Source organism: Hylobates moloch, unplaced genomic scaffold, assembly GCF_009828535.3.
Source record: "Hylobates moloch isolate HMO894 unplaced genomic scaffold, HMol_V3 SCAFFOLD_20, whole genome shotgun sequence".
In the NCBI taxonomy this organism is placed as follows: Eukaryota; Metazoa; Chordata; class Mammalia; order Primates; family Hylobatidae; genus Hylobates; species Hylobates moloch.
The window spans coordinates 38,392,405-38,406,544 of record NW_026652295.1 but is presented as its reverse complement, the minus strand read 5'-3'; the positions used below and the strand labels follow the sequence as shown (position 1 = coordinate 38,406,544).

Sequence of the window (14,140 nt, the reverse complement as noted above, 5' to 3'; positions counted from 1 at the left end):
GTGAGGGTGTTTCCCAAAGAGACTGGCATTTGAATCAGAGGACTAGGTAAGGAAGATCCCACACCAGCTCCACCACAGCACAGGGCCTGGAGACATGGCTGTGGGGCCACCTAGAACCCTACTACCATACTGCAATCACTCCACCCTGTGGGCTCCTCACCATCCAATCAGCTTAGGGTCTGGAGAGAACAAAAGGGCCAAGGAAAGGTGAATTTTGTCTTCTGGAGCCAGGACACCCTTCTTTTCCTGCCCTTGGACATCAGAACAGCAGGCTCTCCAGCTTTTGGATTCCAGAACTTGCTCCAGTGGCCCCTTATGTTCTCAGGCCCTTGGACTTGGACTGAGCCATGCTACTGGCTTCCCTGTTTCTCCATGCAATAACTCCGGCCTGTCATGGGACTTCTCAGCCTCCATAGTTGTATGAGCCAATTCGCCTAATAAATGCCCTCTCATCTGCCTATCTCTATATATGTATCCTATTGGTTGTGTTTCTGTGGAGAACTATGACTGATCACAGGACCCGGCCATGGGGGTGCCCACCAGGGAACCAGCCCACACCAGCCCTGCCACAGCACAGGGTCTAGAAAAGTGGCTGTGGGGCCACCAGGAACCCTACTACCCCATTGCAATCGCTCCACCCTGCCGGTTCCTCACCATGTCAAACCTCCTGGCTAGCTCCAGGTCATCCTCATTCCGCACCATCTCGAAGAAGTCTAAATGTCTAGACAGAATGGGGAGACAGCGAGAGTAGACATTACAGCCAGGACACACCCTTGGTTGAGGGTTACAACCCCTTCGAGCCCCCCACTGGCTAAATCTGAAAGCTTCATTCAAGCAAGGCGAAGGCAAAATGGGAAAGAAGCCGCTGTTTGTAGGACACCCATTGTCTGCCCTTTATAGGATCCCATGACCTTCCTTCAGGGAGGCCAATCCAGGGTCCCTTCACCTTAGAATGGGCTTCTATACTTCGGCACTACTGACATTTTGGGCTCGCTTATGTTTGGTTGTGGGAGGCTGATCTGTGAGGATGTTTAGCAGCATCCCCAGCCTCTACCCACTAGATGCCAGCAGCACCCCCTAGTGTGACAACCAAGAATGTAATGTCTGCAGGCATCGCCCAATGTCTCTCAGTTGAGGACATCAGCCCTGTGACTATTTTCCCCAGTACTTTCATAGGGTCTCCAAGTCAGCCCTCAAAATTAATCTCTCCCTCATTTTCTATCCTCATGCACACATCCACTCATTCCACCTCAAAAGGATCCATCCCCTGTCCCTTAAAACCTAGTGTAATAAAATAGCCTAAACTAATGGGACAGAACCAGAGGGGCCTCACTGGTATCACATGGGAACATAATTGTGCCCTTGGATCAACAAGGGCTTTATAGCAAGCATTTTGGGTAGGACATTTCTTTGTTAAGCAGGAAGGTACTGCGGGACATTTAGCATTCCTGGCCCCCAACAACCAATACCAGTATTGCCCACCATCAACCAGTTTGAAAACCAAAGAATACCCTCATATATTTCCACCTGCCTCCCAGGGGGCAGTACTGCAATGGTTGAGGGCTACTGGGTTCACCTGTCTATAACATCAGAGATGAGACAAGCAGGTCAGCAAAGAGGACAGGCGAGGGCACCCCTTCCCCCGACAGAGCTGATTCTGAATCTATGCTGGGAATGGCAGCTGGTCTCCAGAGGGAAGGGCAGCCTTCACAAAGGTCCCAACCATCCCCATCTGAGGCACTGTCCCCACAGGTTTGCAATGGAGACGGGTGCTTGGACCTTACTTGTCCAGGATGGCATTTTCATGTTGCCGGAGCTTGTCAATCACAGGCTGTATCCCCAGCATCAGGAATTCATACCGTAGATGTAGGCGGAACTCCAGATTATCCTGGGGGTCACCAAGGGAGGGCCAGACTCATTGGCAGATCTCAATTTCCACAACATCCCCAGTGGAGCGCTCATCACCACCCTAGCCACAGACCCAACACATCTCCCACAGCTAACTCACCTGGAGCTGCTTCAAGTCCCAGAGTTCCAAGAAAGAATGGAGACCTTATTTCTTAGTTTAAAGCAAGCCCACTGCCCAGCTTCTTTTAGGTCTCCTGCCCCACTTCCTTCAAGCCCCTTGCCAGTTCTAGCCTTCAGCACCAAAGAGCAGTGTTGTAGAGTGACATGGAGCACAAGCTTTGGAATCAAACAGACCTTGGATCTGGTTTTGTGACCTTGGGAAAACTTTTAGTTTCCCCATTTGTGAAATGGTCATAGCATTAACTAATCTACAGGGATGAGACCTATTATAATTACCTGATGAGGTGTGGTTACCAGCTAATCAGAGCACATGCCGGCCATGAAAATGTGGCACCAACAAAGGTGATGTTAGCATCTGAGGGGCAGATTATTCCCCCAACCGGCCTTCCCTAACCCGGGGCATAAGGACAAATTGTTTTTTAAAAACAAACAAAAAAAAAAAGTATGCTGGTGGAAAAGGGGGGAAAGTAAATATCATTAAATTGCTCCCTTTGCCCCTTCTGTCCTTCAAGTTAACCTTGACCAGGGCATCTGATTGCCTTAGAATTTGGAACGTTCACCTGCTCTTCAAGTTCTTCTACTGTTGCTTTTTTTTTCTCCTTTCTTTGAGATGGAGTTTTGCTCTTGTCCCCTAGGCTAGAGTGCAATGGTGCAATCTCGGCTCACTGCAACCTCCATCTCCCAGGTTCAAGTGATTCTCCTGCCTCAGCCTCCCAAGTAGCTGGGATTACAGGTGCCCGCCACCACACTCAGCTAATTTTTATATTTTTTTAGTGGAGAGGGGGTTTCACCCTGTTGACCAGACTGGTCTCAGACTCCTGACCTCAGGTGATCCACCCACCTAGGCCTCTCAAAGTGCTGGGATTACAGGCGTGAGCAACCACGCACAGCCTGTTGCTATTTTTATACGTCAAGAATCCCATTCTGACCCCAAAGGAAGGAAAACCAGAAGGCACACCTAACAGAAGGCACTAGAAGAACATGACCAGCCAACCAGAAAACAGTCCAGAAACAGCTCTCCACAAACAAGGGCCCAAAGTCGCCCTCCTCCCACCAATGATTCTCCGCCACCCTGAGCCATCAGCAGCCAGCTCAGCTCTGGGTCTGTCCACAGTGCATGATGCTCCCTATGTAGGCAACTCCCCAGGAGCCCTCCCAGGTCTAGTGGCAAAAACAATTACTGGGGAAGCAACACACTCACACACTCTACCCCAGGTCCAGAAAGTCAGGGAACAGCAAGGGCAAGGAGAAGGCACCCCACCTCTCCAGCTCCAGCATTGAGGACAGCATTGATGAAGGACATGATGGCTGTTTTCAGATTCACTTCATCCCGGTACCGGCCCAGGCTTCGGTCTAGCTCATTCAGCAGGGTCTAGGTGGAAATGCAGGACACAGCAGGAAGAGAGGGCTGAGTCCCCAACAGGTGTGGCCTTTGCACCTTTACTCCTGTCGCCTCCACTACCTAGAATGCCCCATCTGCTCTCTCCCCCCAGTCAGGTCTGTCCAATTTACTCTGGGCTGCCCCAAACCTCACCTCTGCCTGGAAAATCCCCTTGCCTCTCCTAACCTAGTGGCAGTGCTGCCTCACTTCCTCTCCACTCAGCCTTTGGGGCTTGGTCTACCTGGTTGAGCAGTGCTTCAGTGCTGCTTTATCATCGTGCTCCAGCTGTTTACAGCTCATATGTATTCCCTGCCTAGCTCCTTTATGGTATGGACACTGCTTTTATCCCTTTCCATCTTCTGCAAAGAGTCAGGACCCAGTTTTTGGCAATAAACCACAGGGTTTGTAACATCGGTTCATGTCTCTATGGACTTACTCTGTGCCAGCACTGTGCTAAGACACTTCATATTTACTGTTCATCTCATTGATACTTTTCTGGGCAGTTCAGGGAAAGAAAAGAGAATAGCATGGCTGAAGCTCCCAGGGATGGTCCCAGTGTCCCACATTAGGCACTGGCCCAAGTACAGCACCTAAAATCTCGATCTCGGCAATTGCATTCAATTCAATAATTCTTGACTGAGCCCCTATCATGAGCCAGGTGTTGAGGTGGGAGATGCAGAGCCGCAAATATAATGCAGGCCAATATTCCAGCTTCCAGGAACCCACTGACTAATAAGGAGGACAAGTCCATTTCCCAGCCAAATTCATAACTCTTAAGGCCCTGCATGTGTTTTTATGCAAGCCTTCCAGGTCCCAGTACTCTTCACCTGTTACCTTCCAGGAGCAGGCATGCAGACCACATTACCTTCTTTTTCCCCCAGTTTCTGCTGCAAGGAATCTTCAGGCTCTCACTCACATGTGACATCCTCTGCCCCACCCACCTGGCATCCCGCCGCCAGCCAGGCCCCTCACCTGGAAGCGGGTTCGCTCTGCTGCATACACCTGGTAGTGCAGCATGGCCTGCAGCACCTTCTTGTGGCCGCCAGGCACGAGGCACACAGCACCCAGGATCTCCAGCACAGCCACCTTGGTCTTGCTGTTCTCTGTGCGTAGGCTCTGGGCTATGGTACTAATGGCCTCAGGCTGTGCCAGCACATGTGCCCGCCCCTGGGAGTTGTTCATCAATGCTTTGATGCAGCCAATGAGTGAGGTGTGGATGCGGCTCTCACAGGTGGCGTGGTCCATGCTCCGGAGGAAATTTAGCAGACAGGTCAAGCCCTCCAGCTCAATGAAGCGGGTCACAAACCTACAAATCAGAGCCATTAACAAATATATATTTGCATATGATTCTGTGTACACCATGCAAATAGTTAGCCCCTTCCCTGTGTACCACCATGCACCTTGTCCCACCTACAGTAGCCACTTGGTTTATTCGTAGTTTATCTAAAGCACTGAAACCCTATCATCTTCACAAAAGACTTGTGTCTTATTTGCATTTTAAATACTGTGTATTTGCATATCATTGTCAGTTGCATAGCTAAAATGGTATGAATGTGAAGGGGATGATCATGATAACTATCAGAGCTGTTAAACCTGAACACTCCTCTCCAGTGAGGATGGAGATTAAGAGAATTACCGTCAGATAACAAAGAGGGCTTCCAGATAGGAAGGCCATCAGAATCATCAAGTCATGGGGTTAAGCCTAGGGAAGCTGCATTTCAAGGAATCCTAAAGAAAATAGCAGAGTTATCTATCTTGAATGTTAGAGAAAAAAAAAAAAAAACATTAAAACCCATTTAGCTCAGGGGTTCTCAATTTGGAGTCTGTGTTCTGCTGAAGAATCTGTGGACAGCATTCACAGATCCAAGGACTTCGGTGGGAAAAGAAAATTACATTTTTATTTTTGGTAACTTCTAATTAAAATTTAGTATTTTCCTCAATGATGAATGTCAGCAATAAATGACAGTAGTATTAGCATAATCTGTGACTTTGTCACCCCAAGAAATCACAGCTATTTTCATACCAAATTACAGTTGTACCAGGTGTCTCAAAATACCATTTACACTCCTCAGTACTTCAAAATTATGATGGTTATCAGACTCGCAGCTAGCTCTTGCTATTTAAGGTGTAAAGAAGCACAATTCATTGCTATCTCATTTTTATTATTTGTAGCTGTATTTTCATTGATTTGTTATTCCTTTTTATCTATTATTTAAAACATCATTTCTGAGAAGCAGTCCATAAGTTTCACCTAGGCGCCGGATGTCCATGGCACGCTCACACACACAGGTACCCTTGATTTAGTAAAATAATTAATGATCTAAGAAAATTATTATAAATAACATTACTTATCCCAAGTGTATTTGTGTCTATGTTATTGTACAAATACGCCTAGAAAATAAAAGAATGTGCTCTCAAACTAAGTTGTTAACAATAGGTATTTTTTACTTTTTTCTATTATATGCTTTTCTGCATTCCATAAAATTTCCACAATGACAATGTGTAACTTTTGTTATCAGAATATTAAGGGAAATTACAATAAATTGGGGTAGGAGACAAACCTGGCAACTTCCCCTCAACCCCTTTATTTCCTGACTAGCTCATCCTTTCCTCTATCCCCTTCCCATTCCAGAACCCCACCACTACCAGAATGACAAGAGACAATTAGGATGCTCCCATTCTTCTTGAGGCTGTTTCTAGTCTCCTGGGGAGGGAGCTCAGCTCAGACAACATACACACCCCCACGCAATGGATGGCTAGCTTTTCGCCAGGGGAAGGGGGGAGGGTGGCTCCTGATTGTTTGCTCATTTCTATGGTGTAAATACTCCCAGCATAGCCAATTTCAAGCTACAGATGTGATGTCATTGAATGTAGAGTTGGGAAGAGATGCATATTTCATAGTGTTTCCATGCACATACAATGCATGTAAACTCAAAAGTATACCTTATAGTCAAATGTAGAAAAATAATTCGGTAATTTGGGAATGAAGAGTTTCAAGTATTTAATACCTTTGTTTTGATATAACTTATTGAATCTTAAATTTATATAATTGAAATTTTAATCATAGCTACGTTTAACAACCAGCTTACAAAATTGCTGAAAATTTGACAGTTGGCATTCGCCAGCTGGTACGAGCCAGTTCCAGCACACCACAGGGCAGACCCAAACACAAAGAGACCCACTTTGGGCCCCACACGTTGTGGCCTGGGAAGGCAAAGGGGTCCTCCTATGGCTCCAGGACTTCTACCCCCTTTTCCATGCCTGCGTTGCTCCCATTCTAGATGGCGAATCCCATCCAGAGACACCACACCGCCCCCTAGTGGTTGGAGTACTTCTCTACCCTCCTTTCCTGGATGGGGCACTCACCCTGCCCCCTCATCCTCAGAAGGCTCTTTCTTTTGTACCTTGTCCATTTGGTCACCCTCCTATTCTAGCCCCTTACCAAAAATAAATCAATACATTTTAAAAAGCACTCGCCCTCGATTCCTCTTTAGAGAGCTCCTCAGGACCTGAGGTTTATCCCACTTTCCCAGGTTTCTCTCCCCTCCTCCCAAGCCCTGGCAGCCTCCCAGGAGAGTAGGGGCTGGGAAGTGAAGTCAGGTGAGGCGGAGTTGGCCAGGAGGACCGGCATGGGAGCAGAGCACTGCACAGGGCTTCGGGAAGGCAAGGAGACCAACTGTGAAGGGACTCGGCAGGAAGCAAGAGGGGGAAACTGAATTACCTCATAGGCTGTGTCCGGAGGGCCGTCTTCAGGTCTTCCACGACTTGGTTCCTCATCTCCGTCTCCTCCTCATCAAACGCGTACAGACTCTGCATCTGAGGGCCACCAGGTAGAAGGAGGCAGAAGTCACGCTGGGCTGCCTGTCTCCCAACCCCCTGCACTCCAGCTCAGGTGTGACCCAGGGGCCATGCTCGCCTCAGAAAGGGTGAGGCCTCAGGGAATGGTTTACTGAGACTGAGTGTCGGCCCCTGGGAAGACCTAGGTTCTGGGCTGGGACTTCACTTTCCTCATCTGTGAAATGGGGAGAATTATTGGCCCGGTTTATTTCCCAAGTTTGTGTGATGCCCAGATGGATTTTAAAAAGTTTAAATGGTTGGGGGACTCTGAGATTGCCCAGAGGAGGGGTGGATTACCTTAAAATTTCATGAATAACTGGAAAGCTGCTGAACTCCAGTGAGTGGGCAGTGGGGCGCTGAGGAGCAGTAAAAGGCAGTTTCGTGTGTCGGGGGTAGGGGCTGGGGGGATCACTCTCTGCCGTAGCCTTTCCAGGTAGGGGCGGGGCAGGAGAGGGGCAGCCACTCACCGCAGCCATGGAGTTGATGCGATCGATGTAATAGTCAGGCCAGCTGGTCGCCAGCTTGTTGGGGTCCTCCTGCTCCTGAAACAGGTAAAAGGACAGCATGGACCGACAGGCAAGACAGGCCCGTGGCCTGAGATCCTGAGTTTCATTCAGTGTCAGCAGAGGGATTCATTTCCCAGCTCTGCCCATGTGGGGCGGGTTGGAGGAAATTACACGCTCTCCCAGGCTTCCATTTCTCCCTTGGTGAAATACGGATGATGAACGTTGACTCTCATGGCCAGCCAACAACACGGGCAGAAACTATGCAGGTGTGTGTACTTTCAGTGAGCAACATGCACCATTTTTTAAAAATTCTTTTCTCTTGTTCTGTTTGCTCAGCTTGTATTTAATGAAACATAATTTCCTGGCTGTTGAATCTAATTCAAATTTATGTTTATTTTTATACATCTTTTTACTTTTTCTGATAATCTCATTCTCATATTTTACAAAAGTATTGGTCTGTGACAATTTGGAAATTTAAAAACTTAGTTTTTCAGGTAGTTCTAGAACACTAATAGAAAACACTTGGCACATAGTAGGCACTCACTAAATAGTAACTTTAGAAAAATAGAGAAATTTCCAAGGCCTTGGGCTTTGAAAAGACTCAGGAGACCCCCTTAGGCCTGTGATTTAATTCCTGGCAAACTCCTGAATGAGGGGGATGTGCAGCAGGGGGGCAGAGCCCAGATCCGAGGACCTTTGGCCCAGTGCTCAGCCCTCAAGAGACAGGCTTGACTCTTCCCCAAGTATGGGCAAGAATGATGGGAGTTAAAGAAATATTAATGTTGACTGAAAATCCAGCCTTCTCCAGCCAAATGGATCTTCTTCTGGGCCTCACACCTGTCCTGCTCATTCCTGTTCCTGTGCCCCAGGTCACTTTGGAGGCTCCTCCCCATCTGCTTTCTCCACTCTCCTGCTTCCAAATCGGCATGAAAACTTAACCTCCTCCGGACCCTCCCTGACAAAACACCTCTCTGCCAGCTGCCAGCGGGCCCTGCAGCTCTCAGCTCCATCCACTCGATGTTTTCTATTTTGTTTCACAAAATACAAATCTTAGACCGGTAGAAAAGCTGCTTTGTTTGGGTCTTTGTGACTTCACATGGTTAAATGTTAAATTTAATCATGGTTACACGTGTTAAATTCTCCATGACTGAAGGCCAAACATTCCGCCTTCTGCCTTGGGGAGGGGAATCAGCACCAAAAACAATTGCGTCGGCAAACACATCCTTTCCTGCACTTGCTGGCTCATCATTTACCCATGCCATATGCACTGAATGGGGACCTACTAGATACCAATCACCGTGCTGAGCTCTGAAAGTACAGAGTAAAGAATCATGGTCTCTGCCTTCCATGTAACAGTCCAGTGCCAGAGAAAGGGTGGTAAATGTTCTATGGTAAAGCCACCCATAGCAGACCTTAGGGGGTGATCCATCCAACACAGAAGGCTGTAGGGGGTTGGCGTAAGTGGTCGAAGAACACTGGGCTATTAAAGAGCATTACAGCTGAGACAGGTGGGGAGGGTGTTATAGACAGAGGAAGTGACATGTGGGAAGGTGTGAAAGTGTGTGGGGAAATTACAATTTGGTTTGGAAGGCAGTGAGAAATGCCTTCTATTTTAATAAATCTTTTTTTTTTTTTTTTTTTTTTGAGATGGAGTTTCGCTCTTGTTGCCCAGGCTGGAGTGCAATGGCATGATCTCAGCTAACCACAATCTCCACTTCCCAGGTTCAAGTGATTCTCCTGCCTCAGCCTCCCGAGTAGCTGTGATTACAGGCATGTGCCACCGCACCTGGCTAGTTTTGTATTTTTTTAGTAGAGATGGGGGTTTCTCCATGTTGGTCAGGCTGGTCTCAAACTCCCAACCTCAGATGATCCGGCCACCTTGGCCTCCCAAACTGCTGGGATTACAGGCGTGAGCCACCGTGCCTGGCCTTTTTATTTTTTTTATTTTTTTAGCAGCTGTAGAAGAGATCAACTTAAGGGAACTCCATAGTAAATCAATTTGGAAAATGGAGAATCATGAGATATGATTAATTACACCTGAAATTTCTTTCCTTCCTTCTTTCCATGATTTGAGCTTTTTAAAGACCTGCTTTTCTCACAATGAGATGCATAAACACAGAGCGTTATATTCTGCAGGTGCTTAATAAGCATGCATTGAGTATACTAGACAATGGCTTATAGTGTGTGCAGCCCATGCCTCTTGTCACAGGTCCTCAGCTTCTAGCACTATATTCCCCAGCAGTCTCAGGTTCTAGCAATGGGCAGCCACTTGCTATAATGGACCGGGTGGGCTATGGGTGAGTTTTGCCTCTCTAGGCCTTCTTGGCCTCATCTGTAGAATAAAGAATGAGACCGCATCAACACTGTGTTGTTTTCCAGGTTCCTGCAACTCTGAAATGGTGTATATTTGAATCCTCCAATGTTACAAGGTCAGTCTGGCTCAGTGTGGAGACCTGGGAATGGGATAAAGGTCTTCAGCAGGAGGAGTAAGAGAAGAGCTATGAGTGGGCACAGGAGCACAGAGACATGGCTCAGACTCCGCCCAGACCTTCCTGCAACCTCCCAGGAGGGAGGGAGCCTGAGCCTCAGGCGTGGGAATAGCCAGGCTCTGGTCCCCAAACACCAAAGCAACGTAGGAGGGCAGAATAACAAGTTTGAGACTTGGGACTCAAGTCTGAAAACGGGGAGGGTGGAGGGGAGAGGAGGAAAGTAGGCCATGAAAAGAAAATTCAGGAGTAGAAGAAACAGACTAAAATAGAAAGGGGACAAGAGAGAGACACAGAGACAGGAGCAAGCTGAAGAAACACAGAGATGGAGACAGCAGAGAGAAGAATGCACAGCCGCTGGGAAAGCAGAAGGGCGGAGATCAAGTCGAATTAAGCCGGACTAGAGCTCAGCATACCCCTTTCTAGGGAGGGCCATAGCAGGAGGCTAACAGCATCTTTTAATGAGCAAGAAGAGAGGGAGGATATGCTGAGGAGAACATGGACGGATGTGTGAGCCCTGGCCTGGGACAGAGTGGAGGCTAAAGATCCAAAAGAGGACATCCCTGCCCCCCAAACTGATTTCTTATAGCAAAGCTGCTCCAGGTATGGTCCATGATGCCCACCCTCCCTGCCTGGGAGCAGGCATGAGAGAGTCCAGACTCTGCTTCTTTGTCTGTCTCCCAGCCAGCCCCAGTCCTGGGATGCAGCAGGTCCTGCTTTAAGCGTTTTTGAAAAAGAGAATCCTATTTCTTTGGGTGTAAGCTCCAGGAGAGCAGAATTTCCTTTTTCTGTTTTATTCACTGTTGTTCCTCCAACACCTAGAACGGTGCTAGCACGTAATAAACATCAGGTGAATGCATGAGCAGGCAAGGCAGCAAGAGCCACCCCATGCCATGAACCCTGAGATGTGGCCAGAGGGGTCAGAGAGGTCACCTTCTTCTTGCTGCAGTAGATCTGCCATTTCTTCTCAGGGGGCAGTGCAAACATAGCCTCTCGGTTTTTGTCAGTGAGATCCAATTCATCCTGCAAAGACAATAAGAAAAAATATATCCAACACTAGGGATGGTTGAGATTAGAACAGTCAGCCCTGCAGGAAATTACAATTCCCCCAAATCAGTTCCTCAGCCTACTATCTTCCTCCTGAAGAGCATCAAAGATATGATAGGGCATTTCTTTTTCTATGAGACATACAGCCCCATCCCCTTGCCTCAACCAACCCTATGTGTCTTCTATTGCACTCCCTTTACCTCCTGTCCACTCCCAACCTTGTCTCTGCAAATCACCCTCCTGCTTCAGGTCACACTGTTCCCTGCCCATCCCTTGCATTGCTTTGCTAGCTCCTGATCCTCTTGCCCCGGGGTTTCTTGTCTTCCATCCCTTGTCATTCTTAAGCTGTGGACACCGTAATACAAAGCCTAACAAGGAAGGGCATTGTCTGCAGATCTAGTTCTGCCTCTCTCAGATTCTTGCCCCATCCTTCACGTCTACCCGCCCTTCGAATCTCTCCCCTAGACATTCTCTGGCTCCCCCAAACTCAGCATGGGCCCTAGCACAGGCTGGAGAGAGCTGGTGAGGACAAGGGGTTGATCAGAGTAGGATGGGTGAGCCATGCCCAGGGGAGGCATTGATCTGCTTCCGAGGAAGGTAGTGCCTGCTGGAGGCAGCCCCTCCCACTGCAGGACCACCAAGAGAAGGTGTGGGGCTCCATCAGGCTAGTCTAAACTTTCCAAGGAGCTAACTAGAACTTTATGAGGTCATATTTGGGGTAACTCCATAGGTATGTTAGGGTGAATGTGAAGGTTTTGCTGTGCTAGACAGCCCCTGAAAAGCTCTCTTTTTGAAGCTGCCTCTCCTGTCATTCATGAGCAATGCCAGAGCTAATCAAAGGACTAGTTAATGGGCCATGGAGAACATAGTGTGCTTTTTTTAAAATCAAAAGCAAAACTTGCATTAAGCATAAATTAAGCATAATGAAGCATAATATTACTAATCTTTATATTTTCAAATACAATAAACAGTGAAAACAATATCTAAGGAAGTATAATAGTCTTAAATTTTGATATCTGTAATCTTTTCCCTATACTTCTATTCAAGGGAGAATATTAAGACTTTATTCTCTCACCTAGATCAGAACTGCCTAATAGAAAGATAACACTGGCGACATATATTTTCAATTTTTTCTAGTCACATTAAAAAATTTAAAAGAAATAGGTGAAGTCAATTTTAATAGTACATTTTAAACCAGTAAATCTTAAGATATAATCATTTAAACATATAATCATGTAGAAAATTAATAATGAGATATTTTACATTCCTTTTTTCACACTAAGTCTTCAAAATCTGGTGTGCATTTTACAGTTACAGTTCATCACGATTCAGATGAGCCAGTAGCCCCACGTGGCCAGGGACTGCCATTCAGACAGCACAGACAAGGATTATTTGAAATAATACCCATCAGTTCACCTGCCTCTGGAACTAAAGACTCTTGCAGATTTAATCCCAAACAAAAGTTCTTCCCTAGAACTGCTCTCTATATAGCCCAGGAAGTTATTTGTCAAAATTCCCAGAACCCTGTTTGAGGTTTCTTTCCCACGATCAAAATCAGAAATAAAAGAAAAAGGAGAGTTATGTGCACCGTACATTTCCCAACACAAACTCTGCACCTCTTTAACCTCTGTGCCTTTGTTTCCACAGTGAGTCCTACCTGGACAGGCCTCCGCACCCACTCACACTAGACGGATCTGGTCTAATTCCTAGGGCACAGTGTCAGCCTCCTCCCGCAAGTCCTCAGTAGACCTTCCCAGGTAAGAAGAATCTCTCCCTTCCTGAACTACAGAGCAGTTCCACGTGAGCTTGTATTCAGATTACTGATGCACTTGTCTTTTCCAGCCAGTGGTCTCTATGCCTCTAAATCAATGGTAGTTTTGCTCAGCCTAGGCAGCATATGACTGACTGCTGACTGCTCGCTCCTTATTAAACCTCACTTCCCTGGTTTCTTTAGCAACCACCCTCCTGAGCAGTCTCTCCTGCTTCACCCTATGTTCCTGCATGGGCTTCCCTGATGACTTATCCTCTTCTCTCCTACCTTTAAATGTAGAAGTCCCTCAGGACACCATCCTCCTCCCCTGTTCCCCAGGACTCCGTTATTATCGCAAATTCTCTCAAACTTGTACCCCTAGGCCAACAGTTTCTTGAGCTCCAGACCCTGGGGCCCAACTGTCTCCGGTACATCTGATGTACTTACGTAGAGTTACTATGTCCCAGGCACTGTTCTAAGTGTGTAATGTTTATTCATAAATAAATAACAGCTTATAACAACTCATTTTACAGATAAGGAAACTGATGTACAGAAAGAATGTGTGAATTGAGCTCATCATCCCAGCCCCCTCAACTTGAATCTCCTCCAGTATATCCTAACCTGTCCAGGGCCCCAACATCCATCCAACACTTCATGTCAGAAACCAGGGTGTTCTTTGATTCCTACCCACTCTTTGATCCTACCAAGTCCTATTATCTTTCCTCCTAAACAGCTCTTGAATCTGTCCACTTCTCTCCATCCTCACCGCTAATACTTTAGTCTAACGCACCCTTCTCTCTAACCTGTAGGATTAGGAGGCAAAAGTCTCCAAATGGTCAACCCAGAACCCTTCTTTAGCAGAGCACCTTACGTGGTCTTTTAGAAAAGCAGATAGATCACCTCAAATCCCTGCTTAAAATCTTCCATGGCTTTCCACTGCCCTTAGAGTTTACTCCAAAAACCTTAGTTCCTCTCGTCTTCATTGTGTACCCCAGAAGGACCCAGCTCCTTTCTGACTTGAGACTCACATATGCCGTTTCTTCTGCAGGAGACCCTCTGTCATTGTCCCGAACCTCATTTACTGATCTAATCATCTCGGTGGAAA

The 14,140-nt window shown here is 47.1% G+C and overlaps 1 protein-coding gene across 7 annotated transcripts in view; it reads right to left on the bottom strand.

Moving 5' to 3' along the window:
* DAAM2 (dishevelled associated activator of morphogenesis 2) overlaps positions 1–14,140 on the bottom strand; it is a 109,870-nt gene that overhangs the window by 30,234 nt on the left and 65,496 nt on the right. For all 7 annotated transcript variants that reach the window (XM_058432330.1, XM_032140335.2, XM_032140334.2 and 4 more), the window contains 7 exons: positions 11,172–11,261; positions 7,714–7,788; positions 7,131–7,225; positions 4,382–4,715; positions 3,290–3,400; positions 1,785–1,888; positions 655–721 (listed from right to left, as the gene is read on the bottom strand). In XM_058432330.1, the coding sequence (XP_058288313.1) occupies positions 655–721; positions 1,785–1,888; positions 3,290–3,400; positions 4,382–4,715; positions 7,131–7,225; positions 7,714–7,788; positions 11,172–11,261 (876 nt within the window). The remainder of the gene's footprint in view (positions 1–654; positions 722–1,784; positions 1,889–3,289; positions 3,401–4,381; positions 4,716–7,130; positions 7,226–7,713; positions 7,789–11,171; positions 11,262–14,140) is intronic.